Here is a 15,523-nt window from a genome sequence, read left to right on the forward strand (position 1 = left end):
GGTCGAAGTGAGTTGTCGCTATGCTGTAAAAGGCCCGAGAGCTTTGTGAATGAACCTATCATATCAGACTTGCATGATGGGTCCATAGTCGAACTCCGGTCTCCACTTCTCTGACATGGAGAATTCTAAATTGCAAGTGTTTCTTGCAACATCTATCGCACGTAAGACAGAATGTCCTTGCACACATAAAGGACAACATCGTGCGCACGTTTTCTGCTTTTTTCACCACACGGTTGTAGAACGCCCGCCGTACGGGGCTGGGTTTGTGCATATGAGTCCAGGTCGCCATGTACCCGCGAAACCAGTTCGCCAATTCAGCATGCGTCTGGATCCCTACTTCTTCTTGTCGTTTCTTGAGTAGCTGGGCCAATTCATCGTAGAGTGTCTTGAGAAAGCATACTATGGCGATCTCGCACTCGTCCACGTTGCTCAAATATTGGAAGTACGCCAGCACTCCGCTGTCAGGAGGAGGGAAGCCTGCAAGCACGACTCATCAGCACCTCAAGCCCAAGCTACTCAGCAGAATGATGACGCACCACCAGGCGCATCCCGTAGCACAAGAAGAACGGTAAAGAGTGTCTTTGACGATTCATCAATCACACGTGTCTTGCCCATACCAGAAGAATTGACAACCACAAACGCGTTGGGATAGAGAGACGATGCCGGGTGGGTCAGCTCACAGCAATGGCTAATGTGTTGGTGAAAGAGATCCACGCCGTTTCCTACATATTCGGAGGTCCATGCCTTGACCGTGGCTAACGCAAGCGGAATGTGAGTGATTGACATAGGCCCGCACAGGATAGAGACATACCCTCTTCCTGGGCTGTGACGGAAACTACATATGTGGCTGACACTTCAAGGTCGGGGGAGGTTTTTGGGGGGTGGAGCTTATCTGATGTTCAGAAAATGACAAAATAAGACACAAGAATGAAAGGGCGCGCCAAAGAAACACGTACCGTAGAGCTTGCCCAATTCGATGGGGAGGACTGCTGGGTCTCGTTGAACTGCCCTCACGATGTCTAGTGCGGTCTGCCGCAACTCGGGTGGATATTTCTCCGCTTCATCGGTCGCCGTTACAAACAATAAGTCATCCACACATGTTCGTTCCATGTTGTCCCGTTGAGCCCCAACCTCAACCTCATTTGAAAGATGTACCACGATCTCCCAAGAGCGAAGCGCGCGCGTCCAGTGTTTCAGCAGGGTGTTGCGATCAGAGCGGAGATCATCGCGAAGGCTCTTGGAAAACGAATGGTCCACGTCCGACTCTTCATCCCGTGGACGCTTGAGTTTCGTTGTTGACGCCATTGGTTTGGGTCTATTCGCAAAGATATATGAACGTTGGCACCCGGTTAGAAACCAGAATATGGGAAGAGGAGATAGCGAAATTGGTCGCCGTTTGGCACTGGACGCGGAATACGGTCCTTGTTTCGGCACACTTAGTGCGTTAAAGCCTCTACCAGTTGCCTGTCTGTCGCATTGTTCTCTCTGTTCCGAAGCATCACTGGCCTGAGTAGATGGCCCAAATCCAATTCACGGAGTGGAGTCCGAATGCCACACGGCCTGGAGGTGGAACCTGGATGGATGTACCAACATACGATCTCGACTTTGATAACTGGATCGAAGAACATGAACATGGCCTGCTTCAGTCTTTTGGGTGGATGGATGTTTTTGTGTGACCAAGAGCGTGTTTCATTCCGGTATGTACACTTTCCTCGATATCAACTTCTACAATCACATGTAGAGGCCATGACATAGTATGCAGTCGCAATGTATAGATAATACATGATTCATTATCACCAAGTTACATTTCGTTACACTACGGACTTCATATACCAAGCCGCTTTGTGGCCTGTTCCCTCTCTTCCCTCGAGTCCCCTTCAGCCAGCAGAGTCAAGTCATTGCTAATAGCCTCTTCTACTAGCATGCTGGCACCTGACATAGTTGGTACTTCATTTAGCTCATCTTCACCTAACCGTGCAAATACCGAGTCGTCCTTAGACGGAAACACATAGCTTTGCAGCTTCCATACCTGGCTCTCCGGGAGTTCAGTCGAATCAGGGTACAACACTTGCATCATCTCCAGGTCGCGTGACGCAATACGTATATTACCCATGTGTCCTCGTCATCATGGGGATGAGATGCCAGGATTTGATCACCGGAAGGACAGTAACCGAACATGCGCGGGAACTTCCGTATACCGTACCCCAAAACAAGCGCAGCTAGAGCGCCGGTTGGTACTGAGCAGAAACTTGGCATGACGTCGTCCACGTCAGGTACAAAACCTGTGGGAAGCTGCTCGGCACAGACCGGCAGCGGCTTGTGCCAACACCAAGCCAAGGATGGGGTTGGGAAGAGACGCATACCACAGATCAGGTCCTCCCCCTACAATCAGACGTCAGTGCACGCACTAATCCAGAGTGTGCAGTTTACCATCATTGTGTGCTCGTACACCTCATCACCAATGCTGGCCTCACGTGCAGATGTAATTGAACACAGCCAGTCAGACGCCGGAGCCTGCCAGATAGTCTCGCCATTCTCGGACACTGATACCGGTGACTGCAGGAGCAATGCTCGCCTCGCAACTTTCGGGGCCAAGACCAGTCGTCCTTTCAGGGAGTCCACCGCCATGAACTCGCAGTGGGTAGTGATATCCCCGTCCTGTCCTCTATAGAGCAGACGTATGCTGGCACTTGAGTCCGTTGCCCTTTTTTCCAAGGGCACGGAGAAAATTGACGAGGATCCTTCTGCACAGGAACGCCGAGCTACGGCCACTTCATGTTGGAGCCAGTATGCCATTCCGCAGTTTCCGTCGATGGCAGCGGCAGATATATACTGCGATCGATCGATTGGTAATGACCACAAGTGCTCAGTGTCGCATTCTGCCATATCTACTGTGAAGCTCAGGCGTATGGCGGAAAGGTGAAGGGAGTTCTGCCACAACAGGATTGCTGTTGACCCGACCGGGCAAATACGCGTTCCAAAGATCCCTTCTTCCACAGGGTGGGGCAGATTGATCATTGTCGGATGATGGATCCCTCCATCTGTTTCACCCCCCATTGCAGCCTCTCGCAACGATTGAATCGTGTATATGGCGATAGACTCTCTATGGGCCAGAATGAGATGGTAAGCCGTAAAGGCACCTATCCATCGCCTGACCTGATGAAACCATGTGTCAGATTCTCACGTTGACCTCTTTGGCAAGCGACATACGAGATAAGATCGACCAAGAACCACTAATGTCTTTGTCGTCCAGTATATAATGTGCAAGTTTGAGTGGCCTTTGAGCGTGCCGTGTACGCTGAATGTCCCATCAAAGGCAATAGTCTCGCATGAATCGTCCATGTAATCCAAAGTTTCCAACAATACCCCATCAAATGCCACGAGATAGGTGCGTATGAAGCCGGGATTCGGAATCTTCTCTGCGATGGTGTCGTCGGAGTACGTGTAGGTTGGTACCGTCTCATATGAGAGCAGTAGACGATAGTTGTTCCCTGACATTCTTTTAACACACCCAGAACATACGGCAGCATTCGGCGCCGGAATCGGAGTGGGACGCCATTCGCCAATGATTGGGGTGAAACCCACATTTTGTGTGTATTTCAGACACTCCACGAAACCAGATGAGGTGCCACGGAACAGCCAGTCACCTTCCACTGCTGTCCACAACACCATGCCAGAGGCAGGGGGAGTGATCGGTGACATGGTCCCGATCGGTTCGTTTGAATCTTTTATTGGGACCATGCTGAGACTCGTTGGCGGAGAGCTCTCAAATCTTGATGACTCACTTTCAGGAGAAGACGGTAATTTGGGGACACAGCTCTTATGAGGTGCGAAATCCACGGTGAATCGAGTGTGATCGATATCAATACGAAGTGTGCTGAAGAGTACAGCGAGTGATCAGGATAGACAGGGTGGTCATTGTCGTCCCAGCTCTCCAGGGCCCGGAGGCAAAGCGAACGCTGTGATGGTGTCAGGTCTGAGTGTGTCGGATACGCTTCATCGATGGCACTTTATAGAACAAAGTATAGTAAAGCAGAGCAGGACGCGTGAATAGTATTACAGCAGAGAGTTGTACAGAGAGAGAAAGTGAGTGAAGATACCTAATACGTCGAGCTTGTCGTCCTCCACGAATGGTGACGACGGGCTACGGTAAAAGGAGTGAAGGGGGAACGCGCTAAATAGACGGAGGCTGATTACCTAACCCTCCCCCTTTACGACGTCATCGTGCCGCAGTCGTCACACTCACACACGCGTCTCGTTCCCCCTCAACATCCAGAACATGCACCTATCCACATAGTCCTGCGTAACATCTTCCATCACACTCGCCGTCCCGCCGCTCAACCCCATCCAGTCCTCAGTCATAACCACCCGCTCGTGCGTCCCGAAGTTCGTCCATTTGGGCGAATACTCCTGCCTATACCTGGCCGGATTTCCCCCACGAGCAAAACTCGTCCAATACCCGATGATCTCCTCGCTCACCAGTTTCTCTGTAGCGTTGAACCCCGCAAAGGTGAACCCAGCATTAGGAGCAGAGTTCGTCCCGTCAAAGAGATAATAGATGTCTGAGGTATGCATCACTCCTAGGTACGGGTTCGCCTTGAGCAGCACCGTATCCGGGGTGTTGAACCTGAACAAATAGGAGTTCTCTTCACCCCGGGCATAAGTGTGGTTCGCCATGTACCAATCCCTGGGAACTATAAGCTATCGAGCTATCAGCCTGGAGAGGGAGCGCACATGCAGCCGAACATGATGTCCTGTTGGATTGTTGCTGCACGGTCATATTGAGTCGCATACGGGCTCCCGGGAATCAACGGATCCGGGTAGAATTCTAACATCGCCGCGACCGTCTCGTTAGACTATGTGCTCACATGAGCCTTTGCCAAAAGTTTGAAATTGGGTGCTTACCAAATGATGATACCGTTTCTCTATATCAGTCACCACGTCCGCAGCAGTGATCACGCTCTGGTTACTTCCCGCAAAAGTGCGCCCATCATTCGAACAATGCCCGCCGATGAAATTCACTTTGCTGAACCGGTGTTCGGGAATTAGCTTAGATGCTAGATCGGGGAGGAAAATGCCGTCGACGATGGGCGCCCAGGCACCATTTGGATTTGCGTTGATGGCCTTGATTAGCACATCGAGGGGTGTGGTGCGCAGGCAGCTCATGGAAGTAGAATCCAGGGGGCAGCCTGCGATGGCAATCACGTTCACTAAATGGTCGTTAGCAAAAGATATTCTTGATCGAGGTGTCCGCATACCAAAGTATGCCTCGTATTCGTACGGGAACAGTACTGGACCATACCCGATCGACTGGGAGATAGCACCTTGAAAGGGAGCGCCCCTGGTTCCACCGTACGCCGTCATTTGCAGCATAACGCTCGCGCCACCCGCCGATTCGCCCGATATCGTGATCTCGTTTCCATTACCACCAAACTGATGGATATGTCGCTGAACCCACTCGATCGCCGCACGTTGGTCGAGTAGTCCCACGTTCATGTCCCCGTCCTCCTGGACGAAATGGGAACCGAGGAAGCCCAGAAGATTCAGTCGGTAGTTCATAGAGACGCCGATGACATTCTGCGATTGATGTACCCAGTCGTACAAGGGGAACCCGGCAGGATTCTGTATATAGATTAGGATCAAGCGATATACGGAAGGCAGAAAGCACTGACGCCATAATAGAAACCGCCCCCGAAGATGTATACAATAACGGGGAGGTTTTCTCCTGCCTTTGCCCAGCTTGGCTTCCAAACGTTCAAGGTCAAACAATCTACATCGTGGCTAGCAGCATGTCCGAGCTATTCAACATGGAACCTCTGACCCTCTGATTCCACGCTAGCATTTGCTGGTTGCTGGATGCAAGGAATACCAAAGGTCCGAGCATCTTGAACATCTACCCAACCGCCGTTCTTGACCTTCTCGTCCAGTTGAACTGGAGCACGAAAGCGCAAGTCTTCAAGCGGAGGTTGTGCATAGCGAATATTTCCAAAGAAGGTTACAGAGGTATCCCCGTCTCCCGCAGGAGAAGAGTGGTTTCCCACATAAGCAGCGTAGCCAACATTTACGACCGGCCCCAGGTGCGATTTCAAGAAAGGCAAAAAGCCACCAGAAGAGGCCGTGACCAGAAGCGCGAGAGCGGAGACGAACACCAATCCTAACATCCTGAGTGCGACGGTAGCGAAAACCTCAATGACTTGGCATATTCAAGCTCATTTATTTGAACCATGTTCAACCTCGCTCGGGAAGGTGTTGCGCCGAAGCAACGACAGCTGTAGACATTCCGGAAGTACCCAAATGGCGAATCGGACAACAACCCAAGGGAAGAGGGGTCATCTGAGCAAATGTATTGCCAGCCAGAGCGTAGCAGTTGAAATATGCTGAGAAGACAGGAAAGGTTTCTTCTGGTGGGCTCAAATGTCATTTTTGGGCGCGGCCCGAATGGTCCGACATCTTAGGTAATTAAGCGCCCACTCTTCCCCACTTTGGGATTAGCTGTGTGATTTGCAAGGAATTCACATGATCGCCTTATTTGGAATAATGCCGTCGTGTCGTGTTTACTCAAATCCGGAGAAGCATTGTTCATTCACCTTTATGTATCAGGAAGGGTCATCAAGCGTGGCAAGGCCCCCTCCACTATACCCCGGTTTCGTCACCTCTCACCATCCAGAACATACAGCGATCCTTGTACCATTGTGTGAATGGTTCTTCGGTGCTGTCGGTCTTGTTGTCCCCAATATTCGGATCTTCTGTTAGGACGACTCGTTTGCCAGAGCCCCAGTTTGTCCATTCAGGCGAGTACGGCATCCTATGAGTGGACGGATCGCCGGTCTTCGCAAACGATGTCCAGTAAGCGATCATCTCCTCGCTGACCAACTTCCCCGTCGCATTGAAACCACGGAACCCGCCTCCACTGAGCAAAAGTATACGTCAGACAGGGTCAGACAGCAAATTCCACCACATACACCGGACCTAAAAACCACGTCCGTCAGTGTTATCGAGGCATAGCACTGATAACCATTGCTCACCATCACCATCAAAGAGATAGAATACGTCGGAACCATGTCCCACACCTATATATGGCGTATTGGCAATCGAAACTGGGTTCGGAACGTTGAATCTACAGAGCGCCGTAAGCTGCATCGAAACTCCGACGGTAACAGGCGATTTACCGGAAAGTGCAGGTGTGGTGCTGACCCAGGTTGTAGCTGAAATTCGCCATGTACCAGTCCCTTGTAGAAATGAGCAGAGCTTAAGACAATGCAGAATCACACAAACACCCAAACTCAATGTCGGCGTGTATTGTTGCGCATCGTTCATAGTTGTTCGGGAATGGACTTCCTGGGAGTGAGGGATCAGGGTAGAACTGCAGCAGGGCATCGATGGTAGCATTCGTTTGTGCAATATCAAAAGAACAGTCAAGACTTGTGATATACATAACGTACTAGATGCTTATATCGCTGTTCTAGACACGCGATCAGATCAGCGTCAGTCGGGCCAGTTGTGTTGACCCCAACGAACGTTCGTCCGTCATTTGTACAATGGCCCCCAATGTAGTTGACTTTGCTGAACCTCCCTTGTGGAATGAGATGTGATACTAGCTCCGGCAAGAAGTCTCCGTCGACGATAACTTCCCATGCACCCAGGGTTATGTTATTGATCGCCTTGAGGAGATGATCTAGTGGTGCTGCACGAAGGCAAGACATGGATGTCTCGTCGAGCGGACAGTCGGTTTTGTTCATGAGTTCCGCTGAGTAAATGTCAAGGGGAATATCGATAGAAAGCTCAGATGCCATACCAAAATACCCCTCGATCTCGTCCGGGTGGAAGACGGGCCCATAGCCAATGGACTGAGCAATTGCTCCTCGAAAAGGGGCGCCCCGATTGCCGCCGTATGCCTATAACTCGATCAGTGGAAGGAATAATACCAAGTCTATGACAGACGGTCATCTGCAAAATGACGCTCGCGCCTCCCGCTGACTCTCCAGAGATCGTAATACGATCCCCATCACCCCCGAAGAAATGAATGTTCCTCTTCACCCATTCGATCGCGGCACGCTGATCGAGTAGTCCTGTATTGAGATCGCCATCCTCCCGGACGAAGTGGCCACCGACATATCCGAACAAGTTGAGACGGTAGGCAAAATTGACCGCAATGACGTCCCCGGTTTGATGAACCCAGTCATACATAGGCTGAGTGGCTGGATTCTGTGGAATAATCAATGGACAGTCGAAAGGACAGCAATAAGAAGCTACCCCGCCGATGAAGCCTCCCCCGTAGATGAACATTATTACAGGAAGTTTGTCGCCCTCCTTCGCCCAAGATGGCTTCCAGATGTTCAGAGTGAGACAATCTAACAATGTTCAGAAGCATTAAAAGGAGCGAAGTTCTCTCACCTTCCGTTTGTAAGCTTGCATTTCCAGGCTGCTGAATGCACGGGAGTCCGAAGTTTCGGGCGTCTACAACATCATTCCACCCGCCGTTCTTGACGTGTTCGTTCAGCTGACGAGAAGCCCGGAAACGCAAGTCACCAAGGGGAGGTTGGGCATAAGGAATCTTGCCAAAGAATGTAACTGAGTTGTCTCCATCACCGGCAGGAGATGTGTCGTTGCCAGCGTAGGCAGCGAAACCAAGATTGACCGCAGGCCCAACGGGGGATGTTAATTCGGGGGAGATGGCCAGCCAAAACCGTACTCCGAAGCATCATACACACCAGGAAAGACGACATATTGATGGAAGCCAATTGAGACGGAACCTCAGGACCGATTTCAAGGGCGCCTTGAGGAGTAGACTTTTTATAGCGTGGTAGGTCATCGTGCTCTGAGGTCTAATGCAACCGCATACGACGGTGTGTTGTACTCATTTCCTCCAAAGCATCGTTATCGGCAATCTCATTACGAGTGTCGTGAGCCGCGAGGATAAAAAAGATGCTCGGTCCATAGGTATACCAACAAGAGAATTGAACAAAGGAAGATCAGTATGGCTGACTTCTTTTCCTGTGGAATGCACCACGCCGGACCGGCGCGGAGGGAAGCAAAGGGTCTTGCTCATTCAAAACTGAACATCCTGATCAAGAAATGATGGGCCCCATGGGGAAACCATTCAAGAACGACAAGGGGTCATCCCACACAGAGTAACATTAGGTGACTCTATTGATACATTGGAATACAGATACGCAGACTGAAAATTACACCGAGCGCAAGGTTCAGAGGGAGGCGCCCAAACCGCATTTAGAAACCAGTTGTTGTCACTCTCAGCTGCTCGAGCTTCTTTAAAACCTCCGAGTACGTCCGATCAAGTTCGCCTGCGATGCTCTGTTGCTTCTGCGTGGGCAAAAGAGAGAACAACTCGCACAAGTCCCCATCGACCACGCCTTTGACAGGAACGTAGTACCCACGGTATGTCAGATGGTCTCGTCCAACAAGACTAGGTGCTTCCGTCCGCATGTGCTGTTCTAAGGTCCGGATAAAATCGACATCTTCCTTAGATATGAACGGAATGAGCACGCCGATGGTGCCGTGGAGGCCGGTGTATAACACGATGTCGCGACCGCCCGTGACTAGGGCAACTTTGTGCATTGAAGTGATGATGTCGCCCACATAATAGTGGGCAAGCATGTTGGTTTTGTGTGGGGCGCCCATAAATAGGCCCTTTTCGTGCAGTACGCCAGCACCCGTTGGATCTTCATCCACCTGCTCACCCACTTTCGGTGGTAATCGATTGACAAACACGTTCCCAAATTTGTCGCCAGCACATACGGTATCGTAATCAACCATTGCGGAGGCGGTAATCCATCGAGGTTGACTGTCATCTGCGAATATGAGCAGTCGATTTTCAGGTGGCTTGTAGGTTGCAAAGTATATTGACTCGGCCATGTCTCCAACAATGATGCGTGAGCCTTGCGTGCTCAGGGTGACGATGGCGGTGGCAAAGCTCTTGTTCTCACATTTGCGCAGTAATCGCTTCTTGCCCATGTCGAAGATGCGCAGAGCCTTGCCAATACCGGCCACCAACCGACCTTGGAAAGATAGAAGAGCCAGTGGCACGTCGTCCACTTCGGTTTTGTGGAGGAACTCTAGACTTCTTCCATCTTCCGATATCTTATATGTTCTCAAGAAACCGCTCTTGCATGACTTGGGTGAAACGATGACGTCCTGTGCGGTTCCAACGACCAAGAATAATTCGCCTGGTCTGGCAATAAAAGTCGTGATAGCCAACGAAAACGCTGCTTCGTTGTTATCTAGTGGCACTTCCAGCACGGATCTCACCTGTAATAAAGGAATGAGGGACGTTTCCTGACGTTGGTAGAAGGAGCTCACATTAGCCGGGTCAATGATCTGTATACAGGAAGCCCATGTGCCAGCATCAGCGCGAGGGCGGCCGAAGATATCAGCTGGTAGATCAATGACCTCTTGGTCTAAGCGTTGCCCTGTTGACTTCAGCTTCTGGAGCTTCTTGTCAGCGGCTTCCGGAGACAGCACGCGATGATCCGACTCGATTACATAGAACAGCCGTTCGGTGGGATGCTGCAGCATCTTCCTTGGCGTATAGGAGAGGGGTATTACATCTTGTTTCAGCTTCTGTCCCAGGTTCGGTACTTGGAATATCCTGAGGTAATAGTCAGAATCGGTTGGTAGCAATGTATAGAAAGGTTCAGTAGGAACAATTGAATGAAAATTGAAGAAAATCGCCATATGCCATTGCATCGGGATCCCATGTAGTCATCACAGTATGAAGGCAATCGGGAGGACACTCACCTGAGGACATTGCCACTGATACCGATGAGCCCATCGGGACAAAGCTCCGCGGAGAAGCTCCATGCATATTCAAGGGGGTCGAAGATGAGAGGGGTGAAGTGAAGCAGGTTTTGATAGGTGTAGTTAAGCCAAGATCGTGACGAGAGGGCGAGAATGCTAGGCAAGCCATGGACATTCACGCGAATGAGACGAACGGGTCGTGATCCAAGGAAACGAGTGCGCGTGTCGGTCAATTGCCCATTAACCGGATCCAGAACTGTCCGCAGCAAAACGCCGTTCTGTAAACCGATATTTACGAACATGGTCGGCTGATTCTTGTCGATACTAGCATCCATGATCTCTGCTACGCAAATCGACGAAGGAGGAGCAGTCAGGGCTTGCAGACTGATGTTCTCTAATGTCGTGTCCGGGTCAAGGGAGATGATGCGAACGGTCTGATCTTCGCACCCAACAGCCTGGATACGTAATTAACATCAAGATTCAAAAGTGCGTCAAAATCAGGCTACGGCGTACCAAGTAGGGTGTTCTCTGTCTTCCCTCGGGAACCTCAGCAATGCTCATGGCCAACACACCACTGCCTAACGATTTTCGATCCTGGTATTCGTTCAACTGGCCTTCTAGATCTAACTCGAAATAGACCAACTGTGCCGAGCTGAGAGCTATGGCGACTTGGCGGGAGTTGGTGGTGGCAGCCACAATTGTGGTATGCTGAGGGCATCGCCACTCGTTGACTCGGCGGTCAGAGAGGACGTGCCGAATGCCATGTGGGTATACTTGCAGAAGCGAGTCTTCGCCGATCTGCTGCACGGCGATGGTCGGGGAGGAGGAGAGGAAGCCGGTATCTGATACTTCTTCGATGGTCTCCCCAATAGACAGGACCAGCGTGCCGTTCACGAAGGAGAGAATGATGTACGCATCATACTGGTCTGTGTACAGTCACTTAGCACAGTATTCGGGGATAAATGAGTGATCTTACCATCAGCCTTTAGCTTCACTGTCCAGACAGCATTCGGTATACCAGGCAGCTCAGAGCTAACAGTTTCCTCCACGTCAAGACCATGCCTCAGCATCCGGAATGAGCTGCGAGCTCCCCGTCCACATGCAGCGAAGATCTGGGGTGTGTCAGTGTTCAATAGATTTGTCACTTTAGCGTCCACGATTGGATCGAAGCTGTTTAATTCATCCGCAAGAACGAGGTTCTCAAGGGGTCGAGGTCGGAAATACGCTTGTGGGATGGGGTCGGCCATGCCGTTGTCGGGGTAAGAGACGGACGAGTACTCAATCTCATCATCATCATCACCAAGCTTCTGGAATTGGTAAAGATAACTGATCCAAAGGCATCAGCTTTAAACTTTTGGAGAATACGTGAAATAGGACGTACTGGTTTCCAAACTCAGACGCAACGAACAGGAATCCAGACTTCAGGATACACAAACTGGAGGCGACAGGCACAGTGTCGAAGTACTTAATCTTCATTGTCTTGACCTCTTCATCTTCATGGTCGATAGTGACCTTGAACAGATCTCCATCTTCGCTCTGAAGAAGGAAAAAGAATGCGCCCTTCATCTTGTGCATGACCGCTGCAACAATGATGCTGTCTCTGGTTCGCTCGTCCAGAGGATGCCGCCTCTTCGGTATAGGAACGCGATGCTGTACGGTGTCCATGTGTCGCCAGATGATGTAGCCCTCGCAGCAGATCAGGACGCCTGAAGGCCCATCGTGCCTTGCTTCAGAGGATGTTTGCCCACCAGGGACTTGTAACAGCAGGTTGGCTCGCTTGTCCGTAGGCTCACTCCATTTGCGCACAACATGGTTCAGTCCCAAATCAAGTTCGTAATAGGTGAGCATCTGGAAAGGCGTTAGGACAGGAACAAGTTTTGTCAGATGCGCGCACCTTTTCGGTTTTCTCATACGCCTCTCCTGTCGAATCTTGGTCCGACTCGGTATAATCAACCTCAAGCGCAGCGAACAGCGGATTCTCGAAGCCAACATCAACTCCGACGATAGAATGAATGATGCCATGATTCTTGTGCGCTTCGAGTGGGCTGGAGATTGTCAAGTTGGCGGCGGCATCTCGATTAAGGATGTATACGAGCTTCGCTTTCTCCAAAGCCGCGATCATGACACTTCGTCCTTTTGGATCTACAGCAAGGTACTGTCCTGGCACGATACGACGTACTCCAGACTTTCCATATGTCTCCTGATGTAGCTTCGTGAATGCATTCGCTTGGGGATCGTATTCCAGGATGACGAGCCGTCCAGAGTCAGAGCCTACGATTGCATAATCTGGAACAAAATGTTAGCTTTGATGATCTTCTCATGCAACTGCCTATACAACTACCTTTTGCCCCTCCTGTTAGCCTAAATGCTACCAGCGAACGGATAGTCCCAAATACATCATGCGTCAGAACTGTTGACACTTTGCCTGTATTCGGGTCGGGCTTGAGCAGTTCGAGTCTCGTACCACGCGACACGATGATCTCCTGAGCGCGTACACCCGAAAAATTCCCCACAATGGCCTGGGTGATAGCCGTTGGTGGCTGCAGAGTGAGGTTATACAGATGCATCACAGGAGAGCTCTCAGCGAAGAGGTACCAGTCCTGGTTGTAAGATGTGTGCGGTGAGGATGTCAACAAAAAGTGGCGAAGGAAGTGATGACTTCCAATCTCTGAGAGCGGATGCATTTAGTTTTTCCGGCATCATAGCTCCGATCCCTAGGTCATTGTGAGGAATAAATGGATGTTACAATATAATACACAATAATCAGTTGAACATTATCTCGCGCTCGTCGTCGATGGAATCTGATCCAGTTCCCGTTGAACAGCCTATCTAACCTTGCAGTCAGCCGGACTGACTGAGGCAGCCAAATTCAGTACGCACTGGGCATATGGGTATGCCGATCTCATAGTATCTTGCGGCATTGAGCACCTTGAGCGTGTCGTACAAGTTTAAGAACGCTCGTCCAAAAGAAGCAGCCTACGCCAACAGCTGAGCATATACTCGCATCAGAACGGCAATATTCGTACATTTAGAAGCTTCTTCTGCCAATATGGTTCCCACTCCTGAGCGGCGGCATCAATGCACGCATCTACAGCGGCTACCAACCCCGGACGGATACTGCGGACGTTCTCGTCAGCTTTCAGGGATTTACGCTCGAAGTGTGTCATCGCATCGAAGAGGGTTGCAGCAGGGGACGTAGAACCGGGGCGGAAGACGGCACCAGTAGATGCTGTTTTGATTGCGCATCAGCACGAATAGGTAGAGAAGGGAGGAGGGAGGATGCACAGGGCACTCGCTGCAGGAAATCGCACTTCTCTGCCCCGACGATACGCGTCCCGTCGATTTCACCGATCGCATGCACCGGAGAGGCATAGAAATACCTTCCACAAGCTCAGTCATACGTCTCGATCATAATCGGTCCACGCACCTCAGCGCATCCCCAAACGGTCCCATCAGCAGCACCAAGGCATCCCACACCAACACCGATCTATCGTTTCCACACCAGACCATCTGCTTCGGTGGGCCTGAGACGCCCTCGAGCGAGAGGTCGGACTCGGCGAGCTCCCCTTGGAAGTCGGACGAGACTACCCAGAGGACGTTTTGTGCGGTGAGAAGTGCGAGGGCCTTCCCGTTCGGGGAGGGGGCAAGGAACGTGAATGGGCCACGAGAAACGCGCTGAAATTGGATATGAGCGGAGGAGTGAGGAAAAAAGTCATGTGACGAACCTGGTCGACACACTCCAGGTTATCCAGCATGAGGATCGTCGAGTCAGTTTATATGAGCACCTCTACGTGCCTGCTGACGGTGAGTTCGGGTGGCATGATCGTCCAGCAATGTGGGGGAGCGGATAGTCCTACAAATGTTGAGAATCATCAGTATCAGCAAGTGAAATGTCAAAGAAACGCACCAGAAGAAGCCAACGTCTGGGCCTTGCCGCCCTCCCAACTGCGCACTTCCAAGAAATTGAGGCTGCCCGTCAGTGCAACCAAACCAGTCTCGTGCACTTGCGCTTCAACTACTCCTTCCTCCTGTGCTTCCGCGCCGAGCGAAAAGTGTTCATACTCCCCTTGACGAGCATACACCCTGTAGAGACCAGGACGACGAGTCGCTCGTCGTATGTCCAACCCATGCAAATGATCCTGCCTTGATCACGTATACTAGGACTATGCGAACATCTGGCGTGTAGATCCCCAACACAGTGGTCGTTCGGATATCCATCTTTCTACTCGGAAGCCGAACGAATATCAGCCGTTCGCGCACCCATTGTGACCCATGATGCTGGAAGACCACCTGAGGCGTACCATGCTGGCACCCACATGCACCGTGGCTCACTGATGGACAAACTCAATTTCTTCCCAGTGTAAGGCAAGAGAGACAGATAAGGCGTTCTTTGACCGAAGCTTGACCGTAGAATTGCGCGGACTTCTTTTGTTCTCCCATCATTGCCAATCAAACCTTTTGTCACAGATTTTAACTTGAGTTGCTCACAGGGTGATTGAGTCCGATGAAAATCATGATCAGCACGTTTGCCTTGAACAATACAGGGTATATGTAGAGGTGGGATGGGATTGTTCTCAGTGTGTGATGCTCTCCCACTCACTTTCCCTTTGTGTGTTTCCCTTGCCTATCCCTGTCATATGAGGTCATGCACAGCCATGCACAGCAGGTCACCTGACCATCCAATCCTTCCAGCAGGTTCCAGCACATGCCAAGGTATACCAGCTACTTCCATGTCATAAAGGCTTAGTCATGTCTCTTGACCAAGCAA

At 50.9% G+C, this 15,523-nt stretch overlaps 4 protein-coding genes across 4 annotated transcripts; all 4 read right to left on the minus strand.

The window, feature by feature from the left end:
* Nucleotides 1–1,825: 1,825 nt before the first annotated feature.
* DACRYDRAFT_107134 (uncharacterized protein) lies at nt 1,826–3,498 on the minus strand (the record flags this gene model as incomplete). The annotated part of the gene is made up of 4 exons (XM_040768414.1): nt 1,826–2,118; nt 2,172–2,382; nt 2,431–3,156; nt 3,211–3,498. The coding sequence occupies 4 exons, from the start codon at nt 3,496–3,498 to the stop codon at nt 1,826–1,828; spliced, it is 1,518 nt and encodes a 505-aa protein (XP_040629094.1).
* Nucleotides 3,499–4,242: 744 nt separating this feature from the next.
* On the minus strand, nt 4,243–8,286 carry DACRYDRAFT_107135 (alpha/beta-hydrolase; the record flags this gene model as incomplete). Its single annotated transcript, XM_040768415.1, has 14 exons — nt 4,243–4,687; nt 4,735–4,856; nt 4,906–5,210; nt 5,259–5,622; nt 5,673–5,770; nt 5,822–6,193; nt 6,675–6,910; nt 6,963–6,969; nt 7,026–7,229; nt 7,278–7,338; nt 7,443–7,747; nt 7,796–7,895; nt 7,942–8,205; nt 8,254–8,286. The coding sequence occupies 14 exons, from the start codon at nt 8,284–8,286 to the stop codon at nt 4,243–4,245; spliced, it is 2,916 nt and encodes a 971-aa protein (XP_040629095.1).
* Nucleotides 8,287–9,116: 830 nt separating this feature from the next.
* DACRYDRAFT_21931 (uncharacterized protein) lies at nt 9,117–13,353 on the minus strand. The gene is made up of 8 exons (XM_040772610.1): nt 13,097–13,353; nt 12,650–13,041; nt 12,137–12,603; nt 11,732–12,081; nt 11,269–11,681; nt 10,756–11,210; nt 10,318–10,606; nt 9,117–10,266 (listed from the first exon to the last, which is right to left on the minus strand). The coding sequence occupies exons 1-8, from the start codon at nt 13,320–13,322 to the stop codon at nt 9,229–9,231; spliced, it is 3,630 nt and encodes a 1,209-aa protein (XP_040629096.1). The 5' UTR covers nt 13,323–13,353; the 3' UTR covers nt 9,117–9,228.
* Nucleotides 13,354–13,518: 165 nt separating this feature from the next.
* On the minus strand, nt 13,519–14,510 carry DACRYDRAFT_88663 (uncharacterized protein; the record flags this gene model as incomplete). Its single annotated transcript, XM_040776871.1, has 6 exons — nt 13,519–13,584; nt 13,636–13,731; nt 13,782–13,984; nt 14,041–14,135; nt 14,183–14,430; nt 14,481–14,510. 6 exons carry the CDS (start codon nt 14,508–14,510, stop codon nt 13,519–13,521), a joined length of 738 nt encoding a protein of 245 aa, XP_040629097.1.
* Nucleotides 14,511–15,523: the final 1,013 nt, after the last annotated feature.

This window comes from Dacryopinax primogenitus, assembly GCF_000292625.1.
Source record: "Dacryopinax primogenitus strain DJM-731 SS1 chromosome Unknown DACRYscaffold_8, whole genome shotgun sequence".
Lineage (NCBI taxonomy): Eukaryota > Fungi > Basidiomycota > Dacrymycetes > Dacrymycetales > Dacrymycetaceae > Dacryopinax > Dacryopinax primogenitus.

Bases quoted from the DNA above. Each gene is read 5' to 3' on its own strand.
- DACRYDRAFT_21931 (XM_040772610.1), bottom strand. From the start codon at position 13,322: ATGCATCTGTATAACCTCACTCTGCAGCCACCAACGGCTATCACCCAG. The intron at 13,042-13,096 runs GTAGTTGTATAG...ATTTTGTTCCAG, and splicing joins GCTAACAGGAGGGGCAAAAG to ATTATGCAATCGTAGGCTCT. The intron at 11,682-11,731 runs GTAAGATCACTC...GACTGTACACAG, and splicing joins AGTGAAGCTAAAGGCTGATG to ACCAGTATGATGCGTACATC.